General features: G+C 30.7%; 6 protein-coding genes across 6 annotated transcripts; 4 read left to right on the top strand and 2 right to left on the bottom strand.

Annotated features, from left to right (window-relative positions):
* Window positions 1-733: 733 nt before the first annotated feature.
* On the top strand, window positions 734-5380 carry cubi_01134 (protein kinase; the record flags this gene model as incomplete). Its single annotated transcript, XM_029018146.1, has 1 exon — window positions 734-5380. One exon carries the CDS (start codon window positions 734-736, stop codon window positions 5378-5380), a length of 4647 nt encoding a protein of 1548 aa, XP_028875483.1.
* A 13-nt stretch (window positions 5381-5393) lies between these two features.
* Window positions 5394-6318, bottom strand: cubi_01133 (actin-related complex protein; the record flags this gene model as incomplete). Its single annotated transcript, XM_029018145.1, has 2 exons — window positions 5394-5398; window positions 5442-6318. 2 exons carry the CDS (start codon window positions 6316-6318, stop codon window positions 5394-5396), a joined length of 882 nt encoding a protein of 293 aa, XP_028875482.1.
* Window positions 6319-6857: 539 nt separating this feature from the next.
* On the top strand, window positions 6858-9457 carry cubi_01132 (uncharacterized protein; the record flags this gene model as incomplete). Its single annotated transcript, XM_029018144.1, has 3 exons — window positions 6858-8584; window positions 8632-8810; window positions 9219-9457. The coding sequence occupies 3 exons, from the start codon at window positions 6858-6860 to the stop codon at window positions 9455-9457; spliced, it is 2145 nt and encodes a 714-aa protein (XP_028875481.1).
* Window positions 9458-9923: 466 nt separating this feature from the next.
* Window positions 9924-11192, top strand: cubi_01131 (uncharacterized protein; the record flags this gene model as incomplete). The annotated part of the gene is made up of 2 exons (XM_029018143.1): window positions 9924-10249; window positions 10301-11192. The coding sequence occupies 2 exons, from the start codon at window positions 9924-9926 to the stop codon at window positions 11190-11192; spliced, it is 1218 nt and encodes a 405-aa protein (XP_028875480.1).
* A 502-nt stretch (window positions 11193-11694) lies between these two features.
* On the top strand, window positions 11695-13662 carry cubi_01130 (GCN5 like acetylase; the record flags this gene model as incomplete). The annotated part of the gene is made up of 1 exon (XM_029018142.1): window positions 11695-13662. The coding sequence occupies one exon, from the start codon at window positions 11695-11697 to the stop codon at window positions 13660-13662; it is 1968 nt and encodes a 655-aa protein (XP_028875479.1).
* Window positions 13663-13997: 335 nt separating this feature from the next.
* cubi_01129 (protein kinase) lies at window positions 13998-15974 on the bottom strand (the record flags this gene model as incomplete). Its single annotated transcript, XM_029018141.1, has 1 exon — window positions 13998-15974. One exon carries the CDS (start codon window positions 15972-15974, stop codon window positions 13998-14000), a length of 1977 nt encoding a protein of 658 aa, XP_028875478.1.
* Between the last annotated feature and the right edge of the window lie 758 nt (window positions 15975-16732).

The raw sequence follows: 16732 nt of genomic DNA, 5'->3' as shown, positions 1-16732 counted from the left end.
ACAGCAATAAAGCGTTCTATTATCTAGCTCGTTTATTGAGCATATAATAGACATTAAACAAACACGTTTGCAATGTCCTAAATTCATTAAGTGGCCATATTCATGCATTACTACTTTTAATATTCGATTATTCATTAAGTTTTCGTTATTATTTTGATATAATCTGTATGCGGATATTATTGCAATTCCTTTCTCTGGGTCACTTTGACCGAAAACATATTCGTGGTTATTCGTTGGGAATATATCCAAACTTGTTATTCCAATTAGAAAAAAATTCGAGCTTGCCTGACTTTTTGAATTCTCTGCAATGTATTTATTCTTTATTTTAAACAAAACTTCCAACATAGAATTTGTAGAAATTTGTTTATGATTCCTTAGCTCCGATTGTTCTTTTAAGTCCAAGTAATCTTTTAAGTTGAAACTGTTATCGCCAATATATCTTCCCTTCAAAACTAAACTTATATCTGAGCCTGTATTTTTAATAAATTTTATTTCCTTACCTGTTAAAATTTTAAGGTTTTTTACAATAAATTTGAGACTACTTAGGCTTACAACTGGCTCAAATGCACCAATTAAAGATAAAAATATCATCTATATCCATTTATTAAAATTTTCCATTAAATCATTTCGGAGATAGTCTAAGAAATATTAAGTTAAAAAATTTAATCTAATTTGGCGGCCTTCGGCTCATTCTGTAATCAAATAAATGAATTAGAGTAAAAGATGCGATTAGATGAGTGAAGATTCAATGATCAGCCTAGTTGAAGAGCTGGAAATAATATCTAGAGACGAACATACGATTATTCACATTTTGGATTTTGGATTTATTTCGACAGAAAGTGCAAGGCTTTGTGGTTTGCAGTCCTTTTCAAATAATTATAAGAGTAGTGGGAGTTTGATTTTATTTGAAGATGGTCAAAGCAATGACGAAATTAATGACAGCTCAATCTGTTTTGATTTAAACTCTGAATCAAACATTAACACTACCAGATCAAATAGAGATTTGTTACTCACTGTTTTGGTTGGGAATATTTGTATTAATAATACATGCTTTGCTTTAGATGAACACATTAACAATAGAATTTTCAATAGTAGGCCAATATCTCCAGAAAATTATTTAAATTCTAGAAACACATTAAATTCTTTTAGCAATTTGGATTCTATAGACCCCAGTATTGAAAACAATCCTCAAAAACAATTTAAAGGGATCGAAATCGAAATATCAATAAATAATCAATACCCAAGTACTCCGCCAGATATTTGCTACCTTTCCCATTATAATTTAAATAAGGATTATAAAGAAAAGATCAAGATCAATGTTGACAAATTTCTTAAAAATTCTCAAATTGAATATCGGCTCACACAAGTAATAGGTATTATTAAAAATATTTTGAATTGTTCAAATAGATTAGAAGAAAGTGAACAGCAAACACAAATAGTTTGCGAAAATGAGCTAAGAAATAATAAAGAGGGTGAAAGGAATTGTCTTGAAGGTTATGACCACAAATTAATCTCGCTAGATGAGAAAAAACATGAAGAAGATACTCACTATATGCTTTCTTCTAATAGATTTGAAGACAACTTTGAAGTGATTAAAATATTAGGCTATGGTGGGTTTGGTTCTGTTTTTATGGCTAGAGAACACTTTGGAGGAAAATGTACTTATGCAATTAAACAAATACCACTAAGCTCAAGAAATTTACGTGAAAACCAAATGTTAATAAATGAAGCTGCAATGCTTGCTTGCCTAAATCATGAAAAAATAGTTAGATATTATCATGCTTGGGTTCAAGAATCTGTTGATGGTAACACCAGATGCATTAATAATGAACTGTTTGATGATAATATCTACAGCTCATTTGCTCCTGAATTAATTTCTCAATTATCTGCAATGACAGCTCAATATATAACAAATGATTTTTCAATACTTGACGATCACAAAAAGAAAAGACCAGAACAAAGTTTATTAAAGGGAGATAAAAAGAAATCTATTTATTTATTTATTCAAATGGAATATTGTTCTGGCTATTCTCTTCAAAACGCAATTGACAAGGGATTAATTTTTAACAACCAGAAACTCATTTGGCACATTTTCTATCAGATAGTTCAGGGGCTCTCATATTTACATGGAAAGGGAGTAATTCATCGTGATTTAAAGCCTTCGAATATTTTTTTACAATTAGATGAAAATAATTCCAATGAAACACAAGAAGAAAATTGGTATTTGGTTAAACTAGGAGATTTTGGGCTCACAACGTTTGTTAATATCTTTGAAAGGTTTTCTTATCCAAACAATTCTATCGATAACTTGAAAGCAAATAAAGAACTTTCATCAGGTGTAGGAACTATGTTTTATATGGCACCTGAACAATGTAAAGGTAACAGTTACAATCAAAGTGCGGATATGTTCAGTCTAGGAGTCATTTTATTTGAAATGTATCATCCACCTTTTAAAACAGGAATGGAAAGAGTACAGATACTTACTCAATTAACTAAATATTCAACTATTCCCAAAAATTGCAATATTCCTAATAAAGTTCAAATACTTATTAAGTCTTTATTAAACCAAAATCCAGAAGAGAGGCCTACATCTTACCAGCTTCTTTATAATGAATGGATTCTGAAGCAAACAAAATTCTATTTGAATTTAGAAGACTCAGTGATACTTGCGAGCGATTTAGACTTAGTTGGTGCAAGAGGAGAATATAGTTCTCAAAAGATATGCGACATTATTAGTAGGAACCCATATATACACGAGAATATTCAGATTCTCTCTACATTGTTTTCAATAGAAAAGAGATCAATGGATAAACAGTTTTACAGAAGTAATGCATGCTTTTCATACTTCCCATTTCATTTAAGCAATTCTGGGTACAAGATCTGTCCATTTCAAACAGATAATATATTACTCAACCATCATCACTATTATAAAAAAAGGTCTGAACTAATTACTTATATAAAAAATATATTCAAAACACACGGAGCGACAGAAGTTGGAATTCCCATTTTGTTTCCAAAAATTAACAATAAGAACTTAATTTTTGATGAAAAAACTCAAAGTGAAATTAATTGCAATGATAGAAAAGTTAACTTTGATCTTGACTATTTGATTTTATCAACTAATGAACGGTTTGAGAATGACTCCCAAAAGAATAAGAAAGGAAGAAAACACTTGTCTAAAAAAAATCAACAAAGTAACAAAGAATATAATGAATTAAATGAAAGTATAACCATTTCTGACAACCCCTTGACTGTTGTTCTCTTAGATAGAAGTGGAAATCCGCTTGTACTATGTAATAATATACTAAAGAGTATGTCTGCACAGCTCGGAGATGGGCAGGGATTGAGAATGGGAGCTGTTATTAAAAGATTTTATATAGACTCAATTTATACTCAAGATAATTTAATTAATTTGGATGCAAGTAATAGCAGAGGTGCGATCACTCATGGGCACCCTAAAGAATTACTTTTTGGAACATACGAAATTGTTGTTAAAATAAATGATCGAGTAATTGAGGAATTTGATAGTGTTATAAATTTTTTTGAATTTCCTATTGAAGTTCAAAATATTAGTGGTAATCTAAATATTTCTCCAATGTGGTATTATAATATTATAATCTATTATGATATTGAAATTATCATTACAGCATTAGATACACTTAAGCCTTATGAAATGTTTATTGGGCAACCCATTTTAGTTTGGGGAGACTCGCAATTTTTTATTGCTTTATTGGAAAGTTGGATTGGAATTAAATATGATAAGGGGAAATACCTTCAGATTTGGTTACAGAATATGATACCTAAAGGAATTTCAAGAGGAAAGTTATTGGATTTTTTGCAAAAAATCACATTAATTTCTCTTGCAGAGTTTGTAAACAGTTATAATTTTGATCGTGAAATTGAAGGATCAAATATTATGAAGACAGAACTTCCGGAACAAATTGTGAAATATTATATTGGATTAAAAATATTATCATACCCCTCGATTTTAGAAAAAGTGGTGGAATATATTTTCTTCATAATTAATGATTTTAAAGGTTCAATACAGAATTTGATTGAATTAATAAATAAAGGTACAAATGAAATTTTTAACCTATTTGAAATGGAAAAGAAAAAGTTTATAATTACTTGTAAAAACGGGATTTTCAAAGAGTTAGCTAAAGTTACAAGATACCCACTATTCATCAATTTGCTAGTTAATAATAAAGGTTTTAATGGGAATTTTGCCGTAAATTTTAAAACTTCAGATAGTTTTAATGAGGAAAAAATTTTAAATCAAAATGAAGTATTTAAAAATCCAGAATTAGTAACTCCTAATTTACTAAAAGTTATATATAGAATATTTTTATTCAACAATCTATTAAATAGCACCAATTTGGGTATTACAAAAATATTTTTTGATCCAATATTGTTTTCAAATAATAACTTTTTTGAATCAGGTTTTTTTTTCTATATCTTCTCAGGTGAAACTTCTTTTGATCAAAACAATATTCAAACGGATATTCAGCCGTTTGGTTATTCGCAAAATATAACAATATGTAAAGTGGGATGCATAATGGATTTAATTTTTGAAAATAAGTATAATATAAATAATTCTAATTCCCCATATAATTCACTCAAACATTCAAATGTTGAGCTACTTGTCAAAGGAGGAAGGCTTGATAATTGGTATATTAGTGCCAACACTGATAAAGTGATATTTTTCAAGAATTACAGTTCTAAGAAAAATAATGATAAGATTTCAGCAGTAGGATTTGAAATAGTACTCGAAAGAATAATATACAAACTTCTCAGAAACACAAAGTTTAAGACTATCACTCCACCTCCAAGTTCGAGTGTGCCTAATAATAATGAATTATTCTCAAATACAGGAATTCATGTATTTATTTTAAATAATACCAAATATCAATTAAAATCATTTAAATTAAGGCAGTTATTGCTATTAAAAGGGATAAAATGCCAAAGAAACATTTCATCAAATAATTTGGACACTATTAAACAGAAAAGCCATATAAAAAGTAGATTTCCTTCATTACATTGGATTGTACATATTATTCGTGGAAATTTTGGCGATAATAGAAAACATCTATCAATGAACTCTTTGAATAAATCTTCTCATTCACCATACCAAGCAAATAACTCATATTCAAATTTGTTGAATAATTCATATTTACCCGAAAACCAAAATAATTTATTATTTTCAGAAATTAAGTACAAAATAGAATGGTGTCTTTTTTCTGATAATAACTTATCCTCTTATGCAAAGGAGTTTATTAATAATTATTCAGGCTCAGGCAATCCAAATAATATGGAAATGATTCTCGACAACGAAAATGCATTAGTTCAATTTTTTATTGAGTTTTATTGTATGAATGATTAATTAATCAAATTTTTTATTCTATTTCTAGTTTTCAAGGCTTTCAGCACAATAGCATCTCGACCTATTGAATCATTTAATTGAGATGCTACATTTGCTGAATTGGCATTTTTCAATGATGGTAAACTTTTATTATTCTCTAATAAATTATTATTTTGTTCAATTATTTCTTTTTTAATAGATTTTATTGGTTTTATTTCGGATTTATTTGTTTCATCCATTTCTTGTTTTGCTTGCTTAGAAACATTCTCATTACTTTGTTTAGTATATAAAGCATTTAAGTCGAATTCTTGAAGCAATTTTCTAATATAATATCTTGAGAAATATGTTGATTGTAGTATTTTGTCTTGAATTTGTCTATCAATATTAACAACAAACTTTAGAATAAAATGGATTACGTCATATTTCCCCATTTGATTACAAGAGTTATTTTTTTTAATACAAATTTTATTATTATATGAATTTAATATTTGGTTTGTTATTAAAAAACTAATGTCAAATCCTTTAATAGATTCTTTTCGTACCAGTTGCAGATAATCCGAATTTTTCTTCATAAAAATCGTAAGTTGATTGAACAGCCTTCTTTCAAATTCGCATTTAAAGTAGAATTTAAGACTAACTCTCACACTATCTATACAGCTTTCAACATAACAAAATTCTTTTGAGTGCCTATAAACATATAGACTCTTAACTAAATCCACTTTATTATCTCTGTTAAACAAACTTTTATTTGAATCGGAGATACCATTGTAATTACTGTTTGATAAGTTTTTGATTAAATATTCTTGTTCTATAAAAGGAACTGAATGCATGCATGGTAGGTTTAATGGCAGATAGAACAAACATATTTCCCTATTTAATGTATTGAACAACCTCCTTAAATATGGTAATAAAGGTGCATTTGAATCCGTATCTTGTAATTCTATTTTCTTTGATTGCATGAATTTTCAAGTGTTATTTACAATTAAAATATACGCAAAAAATAATAAGGCGCTTCCTATTTCAACACAACTAAAAATTTATTTGAAAAAAAAGTAGTAATGACTATTCCTATTCTAACTTTCTTTCATGCTCATGTTTTCAATGAAAAGGTACGTTTGACAATGTAAACTTCTATATAATATTAACAAAGTAATGATCTAGATTTAATAAGGAATATATGATGCCTAAACACATAATTTACATAATAATTTCCTTAAATTGACAAAAGTTCAGTTTCAATTCCCCTCCCCCCTCACCATCAATTTCCAACAATTTCGGGCGCCATAAATTTTTGATTAATTGATATTTCATGAGGAAATAACAAATTGGTTAGCTTGGAATCAACCGTCATATACTAATTAATGCGTTCTTTCCTTTGAATTAATCTTATAATTACCTAAACTCTTATTTAAAACTAGACTGGACATCGAATTTCATATCCCGATTTACAGTGCCAAAATACATAATATGAATTAAATTGTATTCTGAATAGTGAAAAATGTGGGGAAGGATCGTAAGCTCGGTTAGCTCAGTATTGGACATAAACCAAGCAACCTTAAGTGGGTGTATTGATATTATTGTAGTACCTCAAGCAGATGGAACACTTCACAGCACTCCTTTTCATGTCAGATTTGGCAAAGCAAAGTTATTAAAAAGTAGAGAGAAGAATGTTTCAATTAATGTTAATGGGGATGACATCCCATTAAAAATGAAGTTAGGAGCCGCTGGCGAGGCGTACTTTATTCACCAAGATGAACCCCCTGAAGATACTTTTGGAAACATATCTTCTCCAATAGACTCTCGAGAGTCATCGCCAAGTGATTTGGAAATTAATACACCTGAACAATCAACAAATAACTCGGGTTTAAATAATATATCTCATGCTAAGTCATTTGAAACAACAGTTGAGTATAGAAATAAGACTGACAGCACTGATCCTTTAAATTTTCAAAATATAGAAACTGAATACGAGAACAACCAGAATTTGACCAACGTTTTTCAGAGATATAACATTACATTATCCTTATGTGGCCACTTACTATATGGAGGAGAGGAAGATTCAAGGCATGATGAATATGTATTTCGAAGTAATATTATTTCCTTTGAACAGTTTGAGAACGACCCAGATCTCTGGTATCATTCATGTCTAGTCGCAATTATAGATGGGAAGCCTCCCTATTATCCAATTAAAGCGTTTTACCCTATTCTTACATCAATTATTGCATTTGGGAGGCCTCCATCCACACAAGCTCTGAAAAAGTTTTTAGGAATAACAGAAAGAAGCTCCAAGAAGATTCGTTCATCCTCATTTTGCGGAATTATTAATTCGAACTCCGATTCTAATCATGTTAATTGTCGTGCAAATAGATGTCTCTCATCGACAATACCGTTACCTTCTAAGTCCTATATACAAGGCTGTTTAACAGCCCCCGTTTCTGTTGATAACTGTGAAGCATCTTCATTTGAGAGTATTGAAAGCATATCAAGTTCACCAAATTTGATAAGAATGGACAGCCCAACTAATGCAACGGATTGCATGTATTTGTGCAGATCTAAACCTCCTGCAAAATATTTTAGGCACTCTCTAAGGCCAACATCCGATCAATTGAAGAGCATGAATTTGAAGTGGGGTGCAAATCGAGTGACTTATACTGTTGAATCTTCTTTACAGGGTAAAAAAACTGTGAGTGGAACTATTTATCTCTGGCCGCCGGATTCAAGGATTGTGGTGTCGGATGTTGATGGTACAATAACACGGTCAGATGTGTTGGGCCAACTTATGCCAATTGTTGGTAAAGATTGGTCGCATCAAGGTGTAGCGGAACTTATGTCAAATATTGAAGCTAATGGTTACAAGATTGTTTATTTGACTGCTAGAGCAATTGGTCAGGCGGATGCAACCCGTGATTTTTTGTTTGGACTGAAGCAGGTTGGAAATTCTGGTAATGCAACTTTACCTGATGGCCCTGTTTTTTTATCTCCTGATCGATTGTTTCCATCATTTAAGAGAGAGGTAATCGACAGAAAACCATATATTTTCAAAATTGCTGCTTTAAGAGATATTAGAAATTTATTCCCAATTTATAGAAACCCCCTTTACGCTGGGTTTGGAAATCGTGATACTGATTATCGTTCGTATTCTCATGTTGGCATTCCTGAAGGGAAAATTTTTATTATAGATCCAAAGGGGGTTATACATCACGTAAATAAAACCTATGCAAAAACGTAAGTTTACTATATCTAATTTTTGTTCAATGTTAATTTCAATTTAGATATGAGACCCTATCAGAAATAGTTGAATATATGTTCCCACCGTTGATTGAATCTTCAAAGAATAATTTAAATAAAGATGCATGCGATTTTGTTGAGAATGATGATAATCAACTGGACATTTTGGATGATCAGGTTCGTCGAAAATATAAACTGTTGCAACATACTGCTGTTGATGGGGGTTGCGACTTGTTAACATGTACATGTAACTTAGAAAATATTGATCAAGATCAAATTATTGTCTAGGATTAAGTCATGTTGTTGCAATTCTCAATGTAATTATGTTGCTACTATTCTAACAAACACTAAAAATTGTAAATTTAAAGATGATATTAGACTATTGGGTTCAAATTCTATAAAAAAGCAATGTACAACCATTGAAAATAGGATTAGACGCGATAGACTGATGAAATACATTTTAGTAGTGTTTTATTTCGATCTATCTCTCTTATTCTAATTTTTTAATGAATTTGAACTTGATTTCCAAATATCATTGATGTGTTTGTTTGCGAATAGTTTTATTTAATTTACTTGATTAACTCTTTCCTTTAGTATAATTCATTTAATTTCTGGAGATTAGACCCTATAGACATGTTAAGTAAAACAAACAGTAACACAATAGATATTAATTATATAGGCAAACATCAAATAATAGATGTTGATTGTGGTGACATTGAAGACAATAATTCCGATTGCTCTATGAACATAAATTCTTATAAAACAGCAACTGCAATGTCAAACTACTTCTCAAGTATGGATGCATCTGAAATGGTTTCAAATTTCCAGTTCTCACATACAATAGAATCGATTATTGAAAGTGAATTGTGACATGTGAGCTCTGAATACTATGATTATAAACTTTTATAAATATCAAAAAAATAATATTGAAATTGCGATTTACATATTACTATAAAGGTAGTTTTGTAATAACTAATCGATTTGTTTACATAGAATGACTACGTATTGTATAAATATTTAACTTTTTCTCTTTGCGGTTTGAATCTTTGAAAATTGAAAAACTTTTGTAACATGGGGAGACATGATGTTGCGCATAGTGTGCATGTTTGCTTTATTATTTAAATATATAATATAAATAATTGTTTTAATATTACAGTAAATAATAGTTTTTAGAGAAACCTGTGTGAAGGCAGAAATATTAAATATTTGGTTTTCAAGAGATAGTCTCGAGCTCAATAAATAGGCCTGGGTTTCCAATAATTAAGGGTGGACCTAAATATTTATATTAATACAACAGAATTATTCTTATCATTAGAAGATTTGCTAACTCTAAAACATGGGAGAAGATCAGAAAGAATTTTTAAGGAAGGTTGCAAATGTATGTGAGCTTACACTTTACAGTTCAGAAATGAACAATAAATTATTGAAGAATGCAATTAGAGAAGCATCTTCCGATCAACTTTTGGCCCCTGTTTCTATTTCAACTTATCCACAATTTATCCCATCTGTAAAACATTCACTACCTGAAAATAGTACTACTGCATTATCTACTGTTGTTGCATGGCCTAGAGGTGATGGCTGCTCAGAAGCTATTGATGCTGAAATATACAATGCGGTTGAGTATTACAAAGTACATGAAATCGAATATGTTGTTGACTATAGGTAAGTTAATTTATACTTATATTAATTTGAATTATTAATACTCTATTTTAGGAGTTTTATATACCCAATGTTGTACAAATATACGCATCAATTGTTATTACAACAAATGGAGAGAGTAATAAATGAAATTGCACGTGTAAAATCATTGATTGGCCCAAACATATTGCTAAAAGTAGTACTAGAAATAGGCGAAATTAATGAGGCATCTAGATTATCGTCTTTAGTTAGGTGTGCAATTCTCGGTGGTGCCGATTTTATTGTAACATGCACTGGGAAAGTTAAGGTAGGTTTAAACAGTGAAGACTTGAAACAAGTGCTCAATGAAATCAAGTCTTCCATTGAAGGGGAGTCCCCCTGTGACAAGGAAATTGCTGCTGGTGATGATGACGAAGTCTTGGAAAGACTGCAAGCTCACTATGACGAAAGTTTTGTTAAGGGAACTATTATTTTTCCAAACAGATTACGTTATTTACAGAAGCGTACTGTTGGTATCAAACTTCAAGGTGGTGTTAGTTCATTAGATACCGCTAGAGAATTTATCAATCAAGTTGAGAAAGTTCTCGGTAAAGAATATATCTCATCACCAAATACATTTAGAATTGGTTCTTCTACTCTTCACCCACTGATCATCCAAGAATTGCTTGGAATTGATGATGAATTAAGGATCATTCATACTTTAGGTATAAAACCTAACAACATTGAGCAAGTTAATCAAGAAGAGATTGAGTCGTCACCCAAAAATGAATTGACGGGTATTTCCCATCCGTCTGCTCCTATTTCATCAAACCAGACACATGAAATTGTTGGTTTAACAGAAACTATCGATAATAACAAGGATATTATTAAGGTAGAAGCTTTGAATAAAGATAATGCTACTATATCAGAGGGAGACTTTGAAAACAACAAATCAAAGATTATTTCTGTAGAGTATCTTATTAACTAGGAAAGTTATGAATGCACTGAAGTTAGATAACATCAATTATATACATTAGAATTACAAAAAGTTACAATGAATTAATACTAAGAAAATCCACTTTGAATCACAATATGGCATAATTCTCTCTGGGAATTAGTGATTCCACGAGAATATGGGGAATCTTACCGAGCAATTTTTTTGATATAAATTATCTGCAAGTTGCAACAATATACCTTACATCAATAAAAGAATGTGATTAATATTTTTGAGGTGCTATATTTAACTGAAGTTGATAATAGAGCTAGACATAATCTTAGAAATGATATAAAAACTTTGCTTAATTTCTAGTCAAATTCTCACGATTTTCTCATTTCGTTCGTCCTTGTTATCATTGGCCTAATGGCGGGCTTTTTCACGCTATTTATTTTTAAATATTTTTTTCAATGATAAAAATTATTCACAATTTGCCAGGAAAAAAACAATTAATCTAAACATATAGATTTTGGAACAGTTCTAATTTCGCTACTTGATGTCGGCTGAAGAGGCAAATGCCAGCATTGATAGGGAAATCCGTGCAATCGTCTTTGAAGAATTTTCACCTTTCATTGTAGAGAATATTAACAAGAACAACTTAGAAGAAATATATAAAGACTATTCCGACCCAAAATTGTTAAAATTATGTAACAACTTTGATTTTTCTGAATTTTTTAAGCTATCTAACGAACAAGTTGATGCAAATATTGAAACAATAAAAATTTTTAAGGTTACTTTGGAGGAGGTGTTTTCTACTGTGCTTTCTATTATCAATATTCAGCAATGGCTTAGCGTTGAAGCCCGTGAGAGAGGGCCGTTCCCAACTATTAAAAAGGATGAAAGAGCAAGTGTAAAAAGCTTCGTTACGAATTATTTGCCGGATGTAAACTATGAAAATAACTATAACTCTTGGAAGTTATTTCTCAAGAGAGATTCTCCTGCTGGTAGGAAAGTTTGCGAGATGTTTAAGCTTTCATTTTTAAAGTCCTTATTGCTCACAAATATTGGGATAATCCTTAATGATATTGAAACATCAGGAATATTCACTAAATTTGCGTTAAAAAGCAACTTAAGTAAGGCTTTATGTATGAAATTTATTATTAAATTGTGCACAATTTGTGGCATTACATCGAAAGAATCTATTGATCACTTAAAAAGACAAGCATGGGATCATTTGAGGTATATTTCTGATGATGAAACTCTTCAATCGAGTTTATTATCTGAAACTGGATTAGGTTTTCTTCACAGAGATAGTGGTAGTGCGAAGGAAGAAGCATTGGGTATTATTTCCTTCGAATGTATTACCAATGATAGAGAGCCAGAGCATCTTGTCAAACTCATTGCGTTAAAAAATGTATTTGCAAGGCAATTACCAAAAATGCCAAGAGAATATATAGTAAGACTAATTTTTGATAGAAATCATTATTCTTTTTGTCTGCTGAAAAAAGGAAAAGTAATTGGTGGAGTATGTTTCCGCCCATACTTTGAACAAGGATTTGCTGAAATTGCGTTCTTAGCTGTAACTAGTACTGAGCAAGTTAAAGGTTACGGTACAAGATTAATGAATCATTTGAAACAGCATGTCAAGAAAAGCAAAATAGAATATTTTTTAACATATGCGGATAACTTTGCAACTGGTTACTTTAGAAAACAAGGCTTTAGAAAGGAAGTTAGTATGCCAAAAGAAAGATGGTTTGGATATATTAAAGATTACGATGGAGGTACATTAATGGAATGTTATATAAACCCAGAGATAAACTACTTGAGACTATCTGATCTTTTTCATGAGCAAAAATCTGCGTTACTAAGGGCTATTAATGCAATCAGGCCTCTAAAAATCTATCCTGGTATCAATTTATGGGATAATGAAAACGAGAATACAGCAAATGAAGATTTAAACATTGAGCCAACAAAAGATTCAGATAATGTTGAGTCAACTAAATCTGAAGTAATGAATGACGGTGAAACGGGCAATAACTATCAAAATAATCTACGTTCTGAAGACTTTACTCCTATTATGGATTCTGAACATGAAAAAAACTTAGCTGTAAATACAAAAAAAATTAAACCTAGTGATATACCTGGTGTTTTAGAAGTTGGTTGGGTAGAGCAGAAAATTGATCCTGTTGAACAGACTAAGGTTGATCTTTCTATGAATGATCAAATTTGGCAATTACTTGATACTTTATCGAGGCATGAGAACGCATGGCCATTTAGAAAGCCAGTAAGCGTGGGGGAAGCATCAGACTACTACGAAATTATTAAAGAACCTACGGACATTCAGACTATGAAACGCAAAGCTAAAAACAAAGAATATAAAACATTAGCTGATTTTAGTAGTGAACTTAAACGTATGTTCGACAACTGCAGATTTTACAATGCAAAGAATACAATATATACAAAATATGCAAATCAGTTGGAGGCATTTATTTGGCCAATGTTACAAACGATACAAGAATCATAAACAATTAATATATCTATAACTATATTTTTGTACTTAATCACTTAATTTACAATTATATATATCCAATCATATTGGAGCTAATTAAAACCATTCATGTAAATGCAATTGAATTTATCTAATTAAAAAATCCAATCAGTCAATTGTGGATTTATATTTATGCTTAGCAAAAGAAACCTGCTAAAAGTTTCCTTAATTTGGCAATTTTTTAATTTGATAAATAAAAAAACTAACATAACTTTCTTCTTATTCCAAATGCATTAATTTTGCTAAATTTCATCTTCGCTACTTATAAACAATATTTTTAGGTTAAGTATATATATTATTATTTGCCATAATTAATGTTTTTGCTTAACTGCCTGGTATGCCTTTTGAGTATAGTAGTCCATTCTCTGTATCACATCTTTAATATTTGCTCTTTTATTTGAATTAACTTGTACGAGCATATTAAATACATATTTAGCAGCTTCTTCACAAATTTTGTACTTGTATGGGCAGTTCGAATTATCAAATCCCAATGCCATTTTTGCAAACTCAATCCACTCGTGAGGGTCTATTAACCATCCATCTTTTCCTTTAAATTCCAATGGGCCAGGGCCATATGGACTCTTCATGCTATCCACAACTCTTCTTCCCATTAAAACCTCTGCTATAGAAATTCCTGCTCCCCAAGAATCAGAGGAAAGACCAATTTCAACCATCTTTGCTGATTTTAAATCTCTGCTTTTTTTTGTATAATATTCGAGCATTTTCTGTTCAGGGCTCTCATACCATGAGGTTCCTCCTGTAAAATCTTTAGCACTATGCATAGAAGCTGTTCCTAAATCAATAATTTTAACATCTAAATGCCTCTCGTTACTAGTGCTATTGTAATAAAAATCCAATACTATGTTGTCAGGTTTGATATCATTGTGCCTAATGCCCAATGCCGAATACTGCGCAATTCTTGTTAATGCCAATGTGCACCATTGAAGTTTATTGTATTCGTAAAGTGCTTGGCATCTGCTATATACTGAATTTGCAGAAGATGAATGTTCAGATCTAATGATATCAAAAAAATCTGGACCTGATAACTTTCTAGTCACTAACACTGAGTTTCCAGGGTTTTTTTTATCTAAATAATACCCAATCAATTCTGCGCATGGCCAAGCATCTTCCAAATTATCATATCCTTGATCCTGTTGAAGTTGAGATAGCCTCTGATATATATATAGGTGGCATTCTATTTCTCTCTTAATACTTCTTCCATCACGTGTATTTCCATCTTCAACAAACTTTAATGCCATTGGATAGGCAGAGATTGTTTCTGAGCCATTTAAATCATTTGCAAAAGTCTGTTCACAATTTTTTGGAGGAATCCATAAAGATCTGTGAACTTTTCTTTTTGAAGAATTCTGCGAAATCACTCGATCGTGGCTAGTTGGCCATAGTTTTAATTCACCTCTTGGATGTTTAATTCCTTTTAATGGAGCAATAGGGAACATTACAGGACCGAGACGGTCATATAAACGTTTGTGTACTAATGAATAATTTCTTGGAACTATTGGGTTTTTATTTGCTGCAATAGAAGGTTTTGAGATTTTTGTAATTGTAGAAGCTGAAACTGTTACAGGATTTGAGTTTGCAATCGATGAGTTTATACTATTTACGTCAGTACCAATTAAAGCACCTGATGAGCAGCCAGTATAGGTATTTTCGCATTCATAAGTTGTAACCTTGGGATGATTTAAAGTATTAATATTGCTGTTATCTGTATCTTTACTTGATTCTACTGCGTGTTTATCAGTTTCTTCTTGTGATAATGCACTAATATTTGAATAACAAACACCATTAGCAAAAGCCATACTTGGATTTGAAACTGTATTACTTACATGCTTCCCGTTTTCCGCTTTTAAAGATTTATTCATAATTTTTTCAGAAAAACCTGCAAAGTTACTATTGACTAACATGTTCAGGTTCCCGTTAATTTGCTTATTTACTGTGTTAAATTTACCGGTGCCAGTTCCGGAACTGACTGCTAGTTTGCATCCTTCGCTCATAGAAAATGAAGCTGATGATAAAGAAGTTGATGGAATGCAACAATGCTTTTTTAAATGTTCATTCCCAATAGGTTGAATTGAGGTTGAAGAAGAGGATGATAAGGCAAATGAAGCCATAGAAGTAAAAGACGCATGAGGAGAAACCAAGGCAAAACAGTTTTCGCTATTATAACAGCTGCACTCCTGTGGGAAAAAGCTAGCATTTCCTTTTTTATTTATATTTGCCACCCTTTGCTCATTTAAAGAGTTGTTCCTAATTCTTAGTTCTTCATGCATTATTTTGCGAAGAAATTCTTATATTGAATACTATAAAGGTGTTATATAGTAATACTCGATTAATAATAGCTAGTCTGATATATAATTAATAATCGGGTTATTCTCTATAACTATTACTAAAAATTCTTGAGCAGAGTAAGTCTAACCTTTAAAGATCTTTGACTTTCCGTAGATTAATTATAACCAAATAAAGATTAGAATATAAATATTTGTGCTGAATCAAATGTCTTCCAAATTAGTAAATATGTTTCCTTATTCCTTTCCAGCTTTTTCCCTTCCTGCTCATTACCTAATTAACTTAATTTACCCCAATAAATACAATCCACTTATTACTTTACGATTACAAGTTTGGAGTATCCATAAAAGATTCTTAAAATAGACCTACACTTTAATCATATCATCACACCTCCTCTTTTTCAATTCTTCACATGACGTCTTAAAGTTGTAGACTGACTTTTACACACATTAACACACATGCGCGCTATTTCCAAATTTTTTTATATGCATTATATTATTATTCAAAATTTTTTAAAATATTACATAGAATAACTTTTAAACAAAAATTAAATCACCTTTCAATTTGATTACTGACTGCACTTATTTTATTTGGTGTTATTGCTGTTATATCTAGTATTGTTATGAAAGCTACATATAAATTTTCTTTGTATCAAAGATAAATTTACATTTGCCTCGTTAAATTTTATGGGCGGTACTATTTAATTGCTACTAGAAACATTGTTACCTTTATCGTTTGTAAA

This window comes from Cryptosporidium ubiquitum, assembly GCF_001865345.1.
Source record: "Cryptosporidium ubiquitum isolate 39726 chromosome Unknown contig_16, whole genome shotgun sequence".
Taxonomy (NCBI): Eukaryota; Apicomplexa; class Conoidasida; order Eucoccidiorida; family Cryptosporidiidae; genus Cryptosporidium; species Cryptosporidium ubiquitum.
Note: the sequence above shows the minus strand (reverse complement) of the source record. Positions and strands in the feature narration are given on the sequence as shown.